This window comes from Lissotriton helveticus, chromosome 6 (genome assembly GCF_964261635.1).
Source record: "Lissotriton helveticus chromosome 6, aLisHel1.1, whole genome shotgun sequence".
In the NCBI taxonomy this organism is placed as follows: domain Eukaryota; kingdom Metazoa; phylum Chordata; class Amphibia; order Caudata; family Salamandridae; genus Lissotriton; species Lissotriton helveticus.
Genome location: NC_136067.1, coordinates 2,053,387,572 through 2,053,406,533, shown reverse-complemented (window position 1 = coordinate 2,053,406,533; position 18,962 = coordinate 2,053,387,572). Strand labels below are relative to the sequence as shown.

Sequence of the window (18,962 nt, the reverse complement as noted above, 5' to 3'; positions counted from 1 at the left end):
ATTGAGCGAAAACCTCAGAATTATAAAATCTACTGAAAATTCTTCTCAACAACGCTTCAGGATCATGAGAGTAGGACGCAATATCATCTCAAGAGGGTAAAAGCTCTCTTCTCTGGGGAAGAGCCTATCATGAGTGTTCTTCAACCTTAAACATCAATGGAATATTCAGTCAAGGAATCCTATGCAAAAGTGCTTAAAAACTCTGTCAAGCAAATAAACAACCTGAAGCTAAACCTTCCTCATCTGCTGCACAAATAAAACCTCTGCTTAAGCAGCTGCATCGTCAACAGCCACCGTCAACAGTCCTTCATCAATGATTGCACCGTCAATGCCATTACCAAGAACTAGAGAGATTTTTAGCCAGATGGCCATTTACACCATTTGTAAATGAGCCTTCTGGTGTACATCCTTACCAGACTTTGCCTAGTTAAGTGTCTCCTGCTTCACCTACAAAGCTATTTGACACTGTAGCAGAACGAGACTGTGTAGATTCCGACAATAATGGTCCATTTGGGCTTGCATATAGTCCTGGTGATTTAGGAGTCAAGTGCCAAGAAGATAATGATCAGGAAGAAAATCATTTACATCCAAGAGGCCTTAACCTGTCATCTGGAGTCTGTCCAGAGGTTAGACAGAACTGGCACTATGGACATTCCCATTATGGTAGACACGTTGATCCATTTTACAAGGAGCCTTGAAATGATCCCCCTATGATGCACATATCTTTAGGATATTTGGGCCATGATGACCAGGTGTTATTCAAGATTTCTGCTCACCCATTGCAGCCTCCTTGTTCACAGCAGCCAGTGAAGCCGCAATTACCACTACAACAACTGCTTCTTCCGCCTTTACCACTTCTACCACCAACATGGGTAGCAGACACAGATACCAAGAGGAAGATGACGTTGAAGAAGAGGAAGAAGGTTGAGTCTGTAAAGTCATCCAAGAGTGCGACAATATATTACAAACCCAGAATGGGAAGAGGATCTGCTGCCTATAAATGCCCCCCCCTCCAAGGCCATATCTCTAGTTTTCACTCTTTCATAGGAAGAGTATCTAAAAGATTGGTCCTACCAATCCAAGTTCAGCATACTGATTGTGTCCTCTGTGATTTTAAAGACCGGCTGACAAACAAAGTTAGTTTCACAGTCCCATGCTTCAAGGTCAATAACTGGGGCAGCTTACCCTTCAGCCCTCTGGGAACTTCTACTTGGAACTCTGTTCCTTTTCAGATCTGATCTTTGAATCCTCCCTCAAAGTTCTGAAAGGTACTGAAGACTTGGATGATCACTTGCAGCACTGCTGTCTTAGCTAAATACCTCCAAGGAGTGTCAGTCTGCACTTTGCAATACCCTGCAACTAAATAAAAGTATGCCTAGGATGTTGGCCGCTAGAGGGAGCTGCAGTGCTACGCTGTCAAGGCTCACTTAAGTTTACCACATTTTACACTGAGGTGAAAAACTGTGTTTTTAGACATGTCGCTTGATAGTGAATCATTGTTTGGCTGCTATGTGGATGATGTCGTTTAGAATTTGAAAGCCGGTCTGACACAGCCAGATCATTGGATTCTGCTCAAGCATGCAGACAGCAATCCTTTTGGTGCTTAAGAATCTGGGGCTCCAAGTCATTCAAAAGTTCCTACCAGCCATATCATTTATATCAACCACACCATCAACAACAGAACTCCTACCTTGCTATCCTTTGCAGTGGACCAGAAGAGCATCTAGATGGTAATAGTCTGACTCAGCCAATATTAAGAAAAGTGGAGGCAACCAATCAAAGAACAGTCACTTCATACTGGCTACCAAACACCACCACTCCACCTGTGTTGGGTAAGAATTGTTGCCTTTCTTTAAGAGTGGTCTTCAATCACCATGAACAAGTGGGTGTGTGCATGTTGCGCTAATGGCACACTTTGGAGTTCATTAAAAAAACACCAGTAACCCCGCCCACACAGGAAATGCATCAACATTTTACACTTCTAAAGGCAGAAATTATTTCCATGTTGCAGAAAGGGACCCTCAAACCCTTTCCCAACCAAGTCTCAAAACAACAAATGGTACTATTTGAGGCTCTTCCTCGTCAGGATGAAGTCCGGAGAATAGAGACCCATTAGATCAAAGGTGCTTGTAATAAATTCCTCAGAAAACAGTTGTTTTGCTTGGTAACTCTTCAAGGCATAATCCAGCTGATTCAGAAGGGAGACCGAATGATGTTGCTTGATCGTCAAGATGCGTATTTTCACATCCGGATACATCCCAAGAACAGAACTAGTAGTTGACACTGTCAGTTCTGTGTTCTTCCCTTTGGCCTGAAATCTGCACCCCATATTTTTACACAGTGCTTGGTACCAGTGGCAGCAGAGGATGAAGCCTCCATGTGTTCCAATATATGGATGACTGGCTCATCAGAGCCAGCACCAGGAGAGAAGGAATGGTGTCTACTTCTGCTTACCTTGATCATTTTAAAAGCCTAGGTTTTAAACCAATGCAGCAAAAACCTCCATAATGCTGAGAACCAGGATTCGGTTCTTAGCATACATGGGAAAGAACATGCCTTTCAGAAGAATGTGCCACTTATCCACAAATGACTGGAAATCAATGTCAACAGCTTCATGGTTTGACAGTCCACAAGTACATGTCCCTGTCTGGCATGATAACCTCCTCCATGCCTTTAGTGCCAACATGCAATCTACTTATTTACCTTATGAGATCACTTGGACTTGTAGTGGATCCTGGCCTGAGAATATTGTCAAGGTCACATATAGAGTAAAATCATCTCTGCTTAACACTTACTACAAGGTCCTGATCAAAATCCTCTCAGACCCACTAGCGCCCCTTGTCCTGACACTGGTCCACCTGGACCAGAATGGGTTAGTTCCAGCCCGTAACATTTCCTTGTATTTGCGATGCTTCTTTCGTGTCCTAAAATACTTTCAACAGATCTGCCCTCATGCTGGGTGCCCTGTATTAGACCCTGAGAAGGCCTTGGACTCCCTGGAGTGGGCCTTCTTGTTTGATGCGCTGCCACGGTATGGTATCAGAGATCAGTTTCTCTGTTTGGCTAAACTATTGTACACCCAGACACTGGTCAGAGTCAAGACAGACCAGACTCTCATATCTCGAAATTAGTACATATCTATAGAGGCACCAGTCGAGGTTGCCTGCTATCCACCCTACTCTTTTCCCTGGCAATAGAGCCAGTTTCGATTGCAGTTCGGGAACAAGGCGAGGCCTGGGGTATTACCCTCGGAGATGGAACCCACACAATCTCCCTTTATGCAGATGACCTGCTTCTGTATCTCAGAGAACCACACACGTAATCCCTGACCCGATTGCTTTGCTGCCCAATCGGCCTTAATGGTTAGCTGTGCAAAATCTTGCTTGTTCCCCTTTACAGCTGAGCTGCCAAACCAAGACTTCACCCTCAATAGTGCACAAATACCTTGGAAGCCCAGCATATTTCGATATCCGGGCGTCCAAGTGTATCATTCACCAGGAGACCTATTTGATGGCAAACTTACCCCCGCCGCCACATCCTTAAGTTCCCAAATGGCCTTTTGGCACACATTACCATTATCAGTGGCGGGATGTGTAGCTCTCCTAAAAACTGTGTTTTTCCCATCTTGTGTATTACTTTGCTAACCTGCCTCTTTAAATCTCAACCTCATTTTTTCTATCTTTTGAAAAGCACGTAAGGGAATTTATTTGGAACAAATCACGATGTAGGGTAGCGCTTGCAAAACTTTACTTGCCCCAGACCAAGTTGGGTTCGCTGTACCAAATCTAGAACAGTACTATCTTGCCTCCCAACTTCAATGGGTGGCCAAGTTGGTAGCTGGCCTACAGCTAGCCAACACTGCCACAACATCATCTGCATGGAATTTACTCACTACCCTCCAACTATTCCATCCATTCACCTGAGCAAAAACACCAGCTTCTTTGCTACTGGGAGTGGGATACCACTGCTACTGCCTGTGCCTCTACCTCACACGGTCATCTGTTCCTTATGTACCAGCACTGGCCCTACTTGGTACACGTAGAGACTGCAACATCACCTCATCAGTGGAATTCAGTGCTTGGCACGCCATTGGTCCACACACCTTGGGAAATCGGTACCAGGATGGTAAACTCATCCCACGTGAGAAGGATGGTAACCTCATCCCGCGTGAGACACTGATGGAGGAAGAGGGCTTTCCATCTAACTAATTCCTATTATATAACTCACTGCTTATTTCATTAGGAAACAAATGGGGTGATATGACACTGGAGCATCTGCCCCACCTCACTGTTCAGTACCTTCATGTGATGGGGATGAGTTACCATTTAATGCACTGGTTCGCGGAGTCGCTAGGGACCCACACCACACTGTCGTTGGGAGGGCGACTTAGCTCATCCCTGAACAGACAAGGAATGGGCCACCTAATTGGAATGCCCAACACTTATTCCACGCAGCGCCAGATTTTGCCATATTCAATTTTACGATTCAGAAAAGGGGGTGGTGATGAACAGAGTGCCTGAATTAAGCAGACCACTCTTACCCAGTCCAAAGATCAGGGCTTGATCCATCACCGTTTTTTAGCTCACTGCACCATCCCAGCTCAGAACTTGGCTATATGCAAATTAGTCTGTTCCTGTCCCAGTGCCAGGGACAGACTAATTTGCATATAGCCAGGTTCTGAGCTGGGATGGGGCAGTGAGCTAAATAACGGTGATGGATCAAGCCCTGATCTTTGGACTGGGTAAGAGTGGTCTGCTTAATTCAGACACTCTGTTCATCACCACCCCCTTTTCTGAATCGTTTTTGGCCACTATAGGTGTGGCAGGGTATACTCAGACATGAGTCCCTTGCTCACTGCTCCATCAGGATTCAAGCAAGCCGGGCCGACGAGGCTGAAATGCCAGAAACCGGTCCCCGGTAGCTTGTCTCCTTTCTGGTGAAGAATTGGCTTGGTAGTTTGGTCTGCCCTGTTCCCATGATGCACTGGGCCAGGGACAGACTAATTTGCATATAGCCAGGTTCTGAGCTGGGATGGGGCAGTGAGCTAAATAACGGTGATGGATCAAGCCCTGATCTTTGGACTGGGTAAGAGTGGTCTGCTTAATTCAGACACTCTGTTCATCACCACCCCCTTTTCTGAATCATATTCAATTTTACATCATACACGGAGCCTCCCTCACCCCAGCCAAAATAAACCGCTACTTCCACTGTACAGACGCTGCTTGCCCTCACTTTCATCTGGTTGATGTGGATCTGCTCCACTTGCTATGGGCCTGCCCAACACTCCAACACTACTGGCGAGGTGTCACGTTTCAACTGAATACCTGCACAGGGCATCCAGGGCTACACACATGGGAGATATGCATCCTGGTCTCTTGCTTTCTCGACATGGGATTACTGACAGCCAATCACCTCATTACTCAGTGGTGGAAATCACCTGAACCCTCAATGTGAGAAGTTGGCCTGGTATATGATGCTCACTAGTTCTAGTGATCACCTTGTACCATGCCAAGCAACCCTTATGGTGCAGGTTGTAAAGTCAACCTTATAGACAAGCTATCCTAGGGGTAGCATGGACTAAGCAGTCTTAGGCTAAACTCTGTAAAGGCATGTGAAGCAAGCTGTTTTACCATACACAATCCCTTGAATACCAAATGAAAGGACACCACACAGATATATATTGAAAATATATATAGATTTATTTCTACAAATAACCCTGATACTCTTTATGAGCACAGAAGCAAATGCGTTAAAACAAAACACAGTTTAAATACACAAAAGTTGCACAATTTTGGATGAGCCCTAGGGGCCACCTAAACCATATACTAAAATAGTGGTATAGGAACCACTATGGGGAAAGTGAAGAGGCCTAGGGCCTGTGGAATCGCTGGAGCTGTTCGGGACTAGCAGTGAAGAAGTCAGGAAAGGCCCGCGGGACTCGGGTGCAGTGCGGAAAGTGCACGCTTTACCAATGCTATGTCAATGGTGCGTAAAAGTTACAAAGTTAGTTATTAAGGAACCTTCCGAGTGACCTAGAAGGATGAAACTTTAGACACAGACACTAGAGGTGTATACCAGTGTGGGAACACCGGCGTTGCTGAGTTACCTCACCCACAGGAAGCGGGTGCACAGGGTCGAAGTAGTGTCGGGTTTCGTCACGTAGGTCGATGGTGCTTGGAGCTGAAGATGCTGCAGGCGGCTCGATGTGAAGAGTTCCGGTGGATCCAAGGGTGAAGACCTGAAAGCAGAGGGGACAATGTTCAAAGTCACTAGCCAGTGACTACCGTGGAACCAGGAAGGAACCAGGCGATGTCGGTGCAAACAGGCGATGTCGTGAAGATTGTCTCTGCAGCCACGTGGACACGAAGAGGTCAAGGACGTCCAGGAGTCGGTCACGAGCTGTCCCACGTAGGCTCTCGCTGATGGCGGTGTCGGCAACTTGATTGGAGCAAACAGGCCTTGGCTAAAGCAAGCCACGCAGGAAGTGATTCAAGCTTCTCACTCGGACCAGCAAGGTCAGAGCGGATGCTCCTTTCTAGGGGAGCAGGGGCCAGTCTGGAGCAACCAGACCAGCGGTGTAGTTTGTCGTTTTCGTCGCCAAGATGGCCGCTAGCCACGTGGCAAGTGGCCGGGATGGCGCGTCGAGTGGCACGGTGCAAAAGGGCCCCACGCAGATCGTGGAGATGCTGGGGGGCTGATCTTCGGTGCAAGGGCTGCTCGAGGTTGGGGCTTCTCAAACCCCAAAGCACAATGTCGAGGGTGCCTCGGATACTGCGCAGTCAGCTTCTCGGGGGTCTTTCAAGAGGTCCGGTCCCACGTCTCTCGGTGCCTCCACGGGTCCCTTCTTTGCAGGGACTGTGGATCGGGCTGTGAGAAGTCTGGGAGTCTGGGTCTTGTCGGGCTCTGGGCTCGGGCTCCGGCGGGAGGCGGCGGCAAAGCAGACGTCGAGTTGCTGGATGGTGCCTGTGTTCACAGGGTGGCCACTCCTAGGCCACAAGGGAGATGCTCTTCAGTCTTCTGTGCAGCAGAATGTCGAAGTCCAGTCGTCTTCTTAGTTTCAAGTTGATTCAGGATGATCTGAAGTCTCAGGACACAGCTCCCACTCTTATTCGAATCTGGGGGGCCGGATCACCTACGAGGTCCCTCCTCTGGGTGGAACCAGGAAGGGGGGTGGTTACACCCCCTTTCCTTTGTCCAGTTTCGCGCCAGGACTGGGGATGGAAGGCCCCAGCACCGGTTTGAACTGGCCTATGCACATGGACACCTGGTGTGCCCCAGGCAAGTCTGATTCTATTCAGCCCTGTCCTACCCAATACACAAAATCCTGTCTGGGGTGGTGCTAGCACCTCCCAAGGCAGGAAACCCTTTGTCCAAGCTGCCCTCGCTGGAAGGACTCCCAGCAGCAGGAGGTCAGACTTGTGTCTGTGGTGGCAGCATCCATTTTGTGATGCTGAGGCTCTGTTTAACTTTAACCGGGGTTCAGGCTAGGTACATGTCGTGTCCCTCTAGAAGGGTGGAATGCTACCCCCGTCGCCAGAACTGGCGAGGGGGTAGTATTCCAATTCGTATGACACCTTACTCGACATGTTTTGATTAAGCCAAACCAAAGATAGCATTTAACCGCGAGGTTCATAATGCACTTAAGAGTATATGGTATGGCAGTATCATGAAACAGCTAAAGGACATGGTTCCGAAAGCTGCAGACAGGCTCAGCTCATGCCAGAGCACTATCTCACATATTTCCAAGCACTCTGCCTCCAGGATTGATGAGGCCTTCCATAGGAGTGGCTGATAGGAACATATGTGTCCATTTTAGGTTAGGTATTGGCATACTACACCTAAGTAAGGGGTGGTTACACCGACTTACCCCAGCTGAGTGATCAGCCAGTTGTGTCAAATATGGAGGCCAGGCCAGGGGTGGCACAATACGTGCTGCAGCCCCTGGTAGGCCTTGGAAGCACCTATGCCCTGGGTACCTGGGTACACTGTTACAGGGGCCAATAAGGTGAACCAATTCCAATTGTGTATGTACCTAAGGTACATGGAGTCCATTTTAAGGAGAGAGCAATTAGCCTGGGGCCCTGAATAGCAGGATCCCAGGCCAACTAAAGTCAAAAACCAGCTAAACACTAGGCAAAAAGTTTGGGGGTAACCATAGTCAGATATCCACCTTCCTACACTCAACACAAGCAGCCTGACGCAATCTCTCATTACGTGGGCACAGGTGGCAAGCATTGCGTCGCACAGGGAAGACAGCCCAGGGCTACGCATATACCCTATAACTAATAACTTGGACACCAAGCTAGCTAATTTCCAGGCTAACACACAGCAAGACACTGATGCTTGAGTAGACCCACTGGAAGATGGAGAAGGAGTGCAATTTGTAATGTCGCCAATTAATCATATGACATTCAGGGGGTATGACCCTTTCTCTGAATATGTAAATGGAATGTTGCGGTCATGTGTCCTTCTGATTCAACATGTTTGGTGTGGGGAGCGGGGGAGATCTACGACCGGATTTTCTTAACTTCTTTACTTGTTGTAATTCCTTTCATGAAAATAGAACTGTTTGCCTGCGCCTTCATAACTGTATGGCAGGACCCTTAATAGAGTCACTATGCAAGTATGATGTCTTTTTCCCTCAATGCGGCTTTCAACCCAACAGGACGGTTATAAGCTGATGCGTGCCTTCTTGCTCAGCACTATCTACTTATATAAAAAATAACCTGTATTCCAAAATGCCCCTTCTTGGGCTCACCTGATGCTACTGTTATGACTGTGCATCACATGCGCTTAAAAATCTCCTCTGAGAGGATTGGCGATCATGTCCCTTCCACCTCATCTGCCACAATGCGGGTTGTTTTAAATCCGGTGCAGTGGATACTAAACATTCACTAATTTTCTAAACGGCCCAGTTTGTCCCAAAGGCCCCCGCTTTGAAGAAGAAAATATTTAAACATGTGAATTTATGAAAGATATCAATTGGAGAACTACAGTTGCAGGAAAGTAATTCATTTTATTGTGTGTCCTTTTGAACTTATTTTATTGATCCATCTTGTAATGTTCTCTGTCAGTTACCTTTTTATGTTGCTGCCTCTGTTTCTCAGTACCTGTTTTTCCAGTTTTCCTTCATCTATTTACCTTGTTTAATGTTCTAAATGTCCTATTATTCTCACCTTTTCTCTAGTTCTCCCTATCCTTTTTGGGCTTGTGCCCCCATATTTCTTTCAATCATTTTCTGTGTCTTTCCTTCTTCAGCATATTTTTTCAATGGTTGTTTTGCAGCTCCTTTGCTATTTCTTCAACTTAAAGTTTCTCATTTTCTCTCTGTTTTTCTTGGTCTATTTTTCGCAACTATGTTGTCTACCTTCCTCACCTTTACTTTTTCACTCTTTCTTTACTTCTCTCTTTTCACAGCCTACATGTCTCCCTCCAAGCTAGCTTGCCACTTTCATTTAAATGCATTCACCCTCTTTCTCTCTGGATTTGGGGCAGGTACGTCCATAACCAGGACTGGGATGCAGCCCAACGCGTGGCAGAAGCCCATGACCCTGACAGTGTAGCTGACGTACTTGTGGGTCAAGCCCGCTTTTCTTTTGATCAGAAAGAGTTCCAGAAGGCAGAAGCATTCTTACTGCGTGCCCAGCGGCCAGAAATTGCCGTCAAGTATTACAAGGTAGGAGAGACATACTATATGCTGTAGAACATTTTGTTTGCACAAACACAAATTTCTCACAGCTAACTGCTTCCAAATACAGTTTGAGGTGACATTCAAAAAGAAAAACCTTGACTTTACGATGGCTGTATAACTGCTTATGCCTGGGACTAGGTAGTGTAAATAGAAGTATATATAAACCACAAATTGAAAGATAGAAGGCATCCAAGAATATAACACTGTCTCTTTGAGTTACAATGCAGGGATTTAGAATGGACTATGTAGAATTAACTAAAAGCAATGGATTAGAAAAAGATCTACAAAAGATATAGTTCAGTTCAAGCCAAATGTCTGCCCTTAAGGAGCGGTATCTTAGGTTTCTTACTGCTACAGAGGCGTTGTCATTTTTGACAAGTCCCTATGTCTCCCTCTTGCATACAGTTACTAGACGGTAAAACGTTTTTTTTTGTAACTAGTATTGTAACAGTTTAAAGTTATAAAAGGCAACTTCTACCTTCAAAAAGATCCCTCTCTCTAGTTGTGATTTGTGTCAATGATTTCATTCAGTAATTTATGTTTAACAGTGTTGGAGATGTCGCCCCCTTAAAACTCAGAGTTAAAGCCTTGTCACGCATGTGAGAGGCACATGTCTGCTACAGACCCGCATGAGGACTCTCTCTGGCGCTTGGGTCCCTGTCATGTTTCCCGATCGTGCAGTCAGTGCTGCAGCTGCCTCCTAAAACCAACAAGCAAAGTGAGGCCAAGATGTTTATGGCTTGCACCCAGGCCAACCACTAAGCTCGGCGTTTTTCATGGTTGAGCTCTAAATTGCACTTCCCCTTTCTCCATATCTTATACAGAGATAAAGAAAAGAAGATAGAAGTAAAAAAGTAAGCAAATTGAGTCACCTCGATGAAAATCGAGGGGTAAGTCACCACAATATACTCCACCCTAGCTCCAGCAGAGTCTTTTTCGTCCAATTCAGAGTTGGTGAATACAACTCTACCTCAGGAACCCTATTCTGACCACTGATGGCGATCTTCGCTCCAGAACCACCCTGACTTCACTGTTGATGATAGTACTCATGATGCTGGTGCCGAATTGCCCTGAGTTCGCAGCACTGGAAGAGCCTCGCCCCCTCCTGCCCATTCTTCTGCAAGCAATGTGGGATATGTTTCAGTCCGCTCAGGAGTACCTTTTGACTCCGCTCAGATTCCAACAGATTCCATTGTCCTTTAGGAACTACTCTGGTGCCGATTGGAGTTGGACTGACACCGGCGCTGAGGATCCTTGCCACTTGTATGTGTACCAGCACCTCTAGCTTCATCTCAGCTGACTCCTGTTCCCCTGCCGGATTTGCCGATGGTGCTAATCAAGATCAATGTTCCAAAAGGGAGGCTCAGAGTCTCATGGAGGAGGAAGAGTATAGGGTAGAATGAGACAGCTGACACCAACTCTATTGGGAAATGATGCATGATCTCTTTGTATTTATTCTGACCCTGTAAAGATGCTTGAGGCGCAACATCGGGACACATACAATAGCAGTGACAGGGCACATTTGTTTCCATCGCCCACTTCAGACATTGCAGATTATTTAGCACTGCAAAATGCCAGCAGGCTGGGCACCGCTCCAGACATCGACATAGATCCTCAACCAGCCCCAGCGGAAATGGCAACTTTCCACTCAGTTCTCAGCAAAACAGGTGAACTGCTAGAACTGCCTCTTGCATCAGCGAACTCAAATTGAACATTTTGATGTAGATCATCCCACTGCTTCGTCAGCAGAACCATTCCTACCTTTCATTCACTCTCTGATGGAGCCTATCAAGGACACATGGGGCATACCCACTTCTCACCTGTGAATAGCTCTGCAGCAAAACAATGCAGAGCACCAGGAAATGCTCTTTTCTTGTCTGATCATCCATCCCTGGAGAACCTTGTTTTACAAGACTCTTCGTTTGATAAACAGATTTTGGGATCTTTTCCAACCTAACCATCTTTTCCAGCTCCATTTGCGCTCTCTCATGCCTGGCAGCGCTGGTATGGTATACGTTGTCAAGGGGTACATGTCAGCCCTGTTGACATCATATACCACCCAGGCCAGATATTCCTCTTTAAGTCACCAATTATATTTAGATTTCTGAAGGAAATGGTACATCTGTTTCCACCCATCCTATTTGTCATGCTCAACTGGGTTCTGAATTTCGTTTTTTTTAAATAAATGTTTTTATTTATTATTTGCAATATAAACATGTAATCAAAAAAATCATGAACATACAATATAAATTGGATGGTGAGCAATGACATGTGGCACAGAATAAACAAACCAGCATGCACTCATGAAATGAGAACAAGAGATAAGACCTCAATTTCAAAGATGAACATAGGTTGATAATCACATCAAGATTGTCTACATTGGTCGATATTGGGTCAGACTTCACAACTGTAAGGGCCCAGTCTCCTGTGTTCCTGATAATGGATCAACTCTGAATTTAGTTTTAACCCTTTGAGCCCCTTCCCAGTTATTATCTTTGTTTGTTATCTTTTAAAGCTGTTTTTCTAGGTTGAGGTTACCTTGGTGAGGCATGTCAGTGAACTGCAACTACTGAGCATTCTGCTATTCACATGCCGCTTCCAGATAAGCTGGTCATTCAATGAGAGTGACTTTCCTTCCTAAGATGGTTACCCCTTTCCATCTGGGACAGTGAATTATTCTTCCTCCCTTCTATCCTCCACCTTATCCCAACAATGAGGTGGAGAGACAGCACTAACTGCTCTCAAGACAGCTGTTAGCTTTTACATCAACCTCACTAAACACTTCAGGTCTCCGTGCCCATTCCATCAGGGCGAAATCTTCTACCTCTGCTTCAGCCAAGAGCATTCCAGTAACTGAGATCTGGCAAGCGGCAACATGGGGATCCCTTCACACTTTCGCCAAACTGTATTATTTAGATTTAGAGGCAAGATATGATGGCCATTTCATATTTTCATTAGTCCAAGGCTTATCGGTTTGATCATTTCCTCAGACCCCACTCTGGGAGCTGGTACTGCTTTGGAATCTATTCGACAAGTGAGGACTCTTCAGATAGAAATATCCATCAGAAGATAAGGTTATTTACTGTCAGTAACGATCTTTCTGGTACATGCGCTAGCTACCTGCAGATTCCTCGCCGATTCTACTGTCCCCCCTCTTCTAAAGCATGGTCATAGGTCTCTATAATGAAATGGCAGTCTAGATTGTTGAATACACTACGACTGCTACAACAATTAATCTCATTTCCATGTTCAAGGGCAAGGAAAAAATGGACAGTCAACTGATGCCAGGGTCCGCGGTTGGTGGGTACATCACCATGATCCCACTACCAGTGTCACGATGGAGCCGCTGCTACTTACCAGCACAGAAGAGCTCTGTCTGAGGTTTTTAGATGCAGTCTGGCGCCAGGATATTCAAAAGGTGAGGAATCTGCAGGTGGATAGAGTAGCTACCAGACTATTGTTACCAAAGGTGAGTAACTTTTCATCATCCTCAGAATGAGCACCTACTAACCACAGAGAGACAACAGCAGATTACTTGTATATTACATGCTTTAAAAGTTACGCCAGTTAGTACATTCGCCTATCTATTTCATTTTGTGGTCTTTCAGTGACCATTCATGTTACATACTTTTTTTTGTTTAACTTCCATTTACACTTTTTTTTAACTTGTTATTATTTCGGGATGTGTTTAGCAGCAGTATACAATAGACACATATTTCTCATACATATAGTTCACAATTGAATTTGTAAAAGACATGTGACAGTTGCATGTCCAGGCTTGTATTATGGTCAAGATTGTGAAAAACAGGCTGCACAGCTGTCATCTCTCCTGTTGGGATGCCAGTCGTTTGCTAAATAGGAATGCAAATTGGTCTAAATATGTTTGCAGATGATCCTCATGAGGAGAGTGTCTACGGTTTCCACCTGACAAGTGGATAAGATGTAGATACCCCTGAAGAAAATCGATTTTATCCACACTATGTGTGGGAGGGTATACTCAGACGTGAGTCCCTTGCTCATTGCACCATCAGGATTCAAGCAAGCCGAGCCGACGAAGGCTGTAATGCCAGAAACCGGTCCCCTGAAGCTTGTCTCCTTCCCAGTATAAGAATTGGCTTGGTAGTTTGGTTTGCCCTGTTCCCATCATGCACTGGGACAGGAACAGACTAATTTGCATATAGCCAGGTTCTGAGCTGGGATGGTGCAATGAGCTAAAAAACAGGTGATGGATTAAAACCATGATCTCTTGACTTGGTAAGAGTATTCTGCATCATTCAGAAACTCTGTCCATCACCACCCCCTTTTTCCAAAATCGATACCCCTGAAGAACGCACTATTTGTGAAGGTTTTAACAACAAAGAGAGGTGACTGCTGTAGTCCGAGAAGCAGCAGCATTATCTTTCCTTTTGTGAGGACTTGTCTGAAAATTCTGTGGATGCCACTGTAGGCAAACAACAAAAAACGGGTGAATGCTTTAAGGAAAAGAAATATAGGTCTGCTGACCAGTATGGGGGTAAACAAATGTAAGGTTCAAGCTTCTCAAAGTTGTGGAACCAGATTTGATTGCCTTGACTGCAGTGGACCATCCTAGATGCCTAAAAGGGTGCTAATGCCCTTGCCTGCATCTCTTGCTCCAAAGCCTTATCCCTTGTTGGTGACCTAACTATAATCTGAATACTACCCTTACTGTTTAGCCATAATCCTGTTGTCAAAAAAGCCTTTATTGCTCAGGCCCTAATTGTAAACATCACCATTGCAATAAGAAAGACTATGAGGAGAAAGATATGATCCCAACCGAAAATTATAGATTTCTTTTAAAGACTTCCTTGAACTTGGTCTTGTACCCCACCACCTTCTTCTTGTCTTTATGATTGCTTTGCTGAAAATCCCTGTGCCTGCTATTCCTTTGGGTGGCAGTCTTGTGGTCTATTGCCATAGCCTTTGCCATAATGTCTCTCAAGCTTCTTTGATAGTTAGAGTTTCCCCCTTTGCTGCCTGCCCTTTTTCATTGTTTTTCTCTGGTGGTGTTTAAGGTACCAGGGATGTAGATGATGAAGTAAATGGTGGAATATTGACTGATGAGGGATAGCAGGAATCCTGTTAAATGATTCTCCCATTGATAATATAGGCTTAGTCAAATCTCGAGAGAGCTTCTGCTTTGTTCACTATTGGGGTCCGCTCCAAACAAAATGTTTTTTGTAGAATGGCAAAAAAATCCTAGCAAGGGATGTCCGAACACTGACAGTATAAATTACCAGTTTAACAATACTGCAGCAATAAGTCTGTCTCAGGAGCCCACATTGACAATGTGACAAGGTACTCCTGGGTCCTAGCTGCACATTACAATGGTGATATAAGTTTGAAAGTAAGCTAACACATAAATGAGCTGTAAAAATACACAAAGGCTAACGGTTTTTCTAGGGCTCTCCATTTTCATAGAGAGAAATAACTTTGTATCTTTGTATCTGTTTCATTCAGAAATGGCTACTTCAAGGAAGACAGGTTTCAAACCTTGTAGAGAATGTGGCGGTCACATGTCTATTACGGACCCGCACGACGACTGCCTTTGGTACCTTTCTTGGGACCACAATGTCGAGGAGTGCCGTAGTTGTAGAAAGATGAACCCGTAGGCGACCAAGGAACGTGAGGCCAAGTTGTTCATGGCCAAAGCTAAAAAGGAGAAGAGAGGTAGGAAGAGAGCGAAGTCTTCGTCTTCGCACACTTCAAGGTCGAAGAAGCATAAGAAGTCCAAGAAGAGACAAACTTTGCGTCATTGTTCTTTGAAGTCAAGAGTTCCGAGGTCGAAGATGAGGTCGAGGTCGAAGTCGCCGACGCCAGCTGAACGACCTCGAAGGAAGGACTTCATCTCTCCTTCTCCTGAAGCGACGCCAGTACCATCTCCTAAACCGGCGTCGCCAGCTTCGGATGCTTCTTCTCATCATGAAGATTCTCCGACTCCAGTGACTTCACCGGCTCCTGGTGAGTCCTCTCCAGTCCTTGAGTCTTCACCTGTGCGGGCGCCATCCCTGGCTCCGCAGGCTCCTGTTCGGCCTCAGGTGACTCCCCTCCAGGAAGGTATGGATCTTTATCCTCCTTTTCCTGCTCCTGGGACTGATTCATTGCATTTTCTAAATGCTATGTTTGGCATGTTTGCCAGAGCCTCAACTCCATCCGGCGTGCCTTCCGGCCCCGTGGATCCTTTGGCTTTTAACCCGGGTGTTCCTCAATACTATCCCCAGGCTCCTTTCATGCCATTTATGCCGTTGACTCCAGCTTGGCATTTCCCGGCGCCGAGAACCTCTACTCCGGCTACCCGTACTCCTTCTGCAGCGGAGTCGGCACCGCCTCGAGTTCGATCGACGTCGAGGAACGAAGCAGAGGCTCCTCCATCGACGCCGTTGTTGTCTTCTCCAGTGCCGCGTGTGGCTCCATCGACACCGTTGCCTAAATATCGCTCCAGGAGCGAGGCACAGAGATTACTAGAGGAGGAGGAGTATTTGCAGGGTCAGGAGGAAGGTGAAGTTATGGACTCTGTAGATGAGTTTGAAGGCCTTCAGGAAGCTAGTGGCCTAGATATTTCCCCTGAGTATAACCTGCCTTCTGCAAGTGGGGATGTTGTTCAAGACATTGCTCCATACCATGTGGTGATAAGGAAGGCTGCTGATTTGTTGGGTCTTAAAGTTCCTACTGCAGAGATAAAGTCTAACATTTTAAAAGAGGTTTTGAATAATCCTTCTTCATCTTCCGAGCCTCTGCTTCCTTTTATAGAAGCATTAACAGAACCAATTCTGGAGGTTTGGCAGAAACCTTTGTCTGCTCCGGCTGTATCTAGAGCTATCTCAAGGAGGTAGAGGCCTGCACCTAATGATCCGGTGTTCTTGTCTTCTCACCCGACGCCTGAGAGCCTAGTTGTCCAGGCTTCTTGTTCAAAACAGTCTTCTGGTGCATTCCCTACCATTTTGGGTGACAGGTATTCAAAGAAAATGAAGCAAGCTGCGAAAAGGTGTTTTCTTTGGCCAGTATGGCTTTAAAATCTACAAATGCAACTTGCCTTTTGGGAAGATACATCCGTGCATTGATGGACTCTATTGTTTAGTTGGCTCCTAAGTTGCCTGCGGAGGATCGTGCCAATTTCTTGGAGGTCCTTTCGAATTCTCAAGCCGCAGCAGGGATTCAGTCAGGCATGGATACCGCTGACTCTATGGCAGGTGTTATGGGATCTTCTGTGGCAACAAGGAGGCAGGCTTGGCTCAGATCTTCTGGCTTCTCTGTTGATGGCCAGGTGACATTGTTGGATCTTCCTTTTGATGGCTCAAAGCTCTTTGGTTCGTAGGCGGACTCTGCCTTAGAGCGTTTTAAAGACAGCAGGGCTACTGCAAGATCTCTTGGCCTCCAGGGGCAGTCCAGAGGCTATGGATACAAAAGGTATCGAGGCTTTGGGAGATCTGCTTCATTTCGTGGCCGACAACAACAAAATCCCTTGTATAAATCATACAGAGGAAAAAATAAAAGAGGCCTCAGGGAAGTGAATCGTCAGCCATCATCTTCCTCCTTCTCTACCTCCCCTCCTGCCACCGTTGGTTCCACAGGAAAGCAGTTCTAGATCCCCCATCTTAGACCATGTTAGTCCGGTTGGAGGTCGGGTGTCCCACTTTCTACAAGATTGGAGACTGATTACATCCGATCGTTGGGTCTTGAATCTTGTAGAGAATGGGTATACCCTTCCCTTTTTGGAGTTTCCACCTCCTTACCCTCCTCGCCAGGGTGGGTGTTCAGAGCACCACTTACTGCTTTTACAGCAGGAGGTTCTTACTTTGCTTCAAAAAGGTGCAATAGAGGTAGTTCTGGAGCAGGAAAGGGGTCGGGATTGCTACTCCCGGTATTTCCTGATACCCAAAAATGACGGTCGTTTGAGACCAATCTTGGACCTCAGGATTCACAACCTTTACCTCAGGCAGGAGAAGTTCAAAATGTTGACCTTAGCTCAGGTTCTTCTCTGCAACAGGAAGACTGGATGGTGTCCATCGATCTGCAGGATGCGTATTTTCATCTTCCCATCCTGAAGTCGCATCGGAAGTATCTCCAGAGAAGCTGCAGCAGAGCTGTCTTGGTGGAGTGTGCAGGGCATCCTGTTGCAAGGAAAGCCCATGCAGTCTCCTCCGCTGGTGGCCACAGTGATCATGGATGCCTGCACTCTAGGGTGGGGTGCTCATCTGGGGGATCTGGAGGTCAAAGGTCTTTGGTCTCCAGAGGAAAGGTTGCTTCATATCAAGGCCTTCCTCCCTTCCCTTCGTGGGCAGTCGGTTCAGATCCCAACGGACAACACTACCGCGATGTGGTATATCAACAAACAGAGGTGTAGGGTTGTATCGTCTCTGCTGAGAGGCTCAACGACTCTGGTCCTGGGCTCAGGGCCAACAGATTTGTATCTTTGCAAATCATCTGGCCGGGGTGCTAAATGTTCGTGCGGACAGTCTTAGGGCCAGATGTAGGAAAAGCCTATTTACCGATTCATAAATACCGAATTTTACCGATTCGGTATTTATGAATCGGTAAATATGAAGGTAGGAGATGTAGGAAGATTCGGTAATTGAATTACCGAATCTGTAAAAATCGGTATTTACCGAATCGGTAAATACCGATTCGGTATTGCCCATTAATTCCTATTAGCCTTGAAGCCCATAGGAATCAATGGGCAATACCGAATCGGTATTTACCGATTCGGTAAATACCGATTTTTGCAAGGGTGCAGGGGGTGTCACTTTGACACCCTCTGGCACCCCGAATACAGGCATGTGTGCCATGTGGCATACAGACATGCCCTAAGGGCATGTCTGTCTGTCACATGGCATAGGTGTGCATGCACACCTGGATTCGGTATTTTACCACCCAATTGAATTGGGTGGTAAAATACCGAATCTGTATGGCCTTTGGGACTCAGAAGAGTCCCACCTACATTTGGATTTACCGAATCGGTAAAATTACCGATTCGGTATTTTACAGATTTGGTAAATTTACCAATTCGGTAAATTTACCGAATCTGTAAAATAAATGCCCCTACATGCCGATTCTTAATTACCGGTCGGTAACGGCCGAAATCGGCCGTTACCGACCGGTATTTAGGCTCCTACATCTGGCCCTTAGTCGGCTTTACTCGGCCGATCACGAGTGGCGGCTTCATCCGGAGGTGGTCCATCGCATCTTTCAGATGTGGGGATTTCCTCGGTTGGACCTGTTTGACACTCACGAGAACGTGCACTGTCCGTTGTTC

The 18,962-nt window shown here is 46.1% G+C and overlaps 1 protein-coding gene across 1 annotated transcript in view; it reads left to right on the top strand.

Moving 5' to 3' along the window:
- The window catches only part of IFT172 (intraflagellar transport 172), a 1,142,656-nt gene that overhangs the window by 664,704 nt on the left and 458,990 nt on the right, over positions 1-18,962 (top strand). Inside the window, exon 33 of the mRNA XM_078650113.1 lies at positions 9,496-9,676. Coding sequence (XP_078506239.1) covers positions 9,496-9,676 — 181 coding nt within the window. The remainder of the gene's footprint in view (positions 1-9,495; positions 9,677-18,962) is intronic.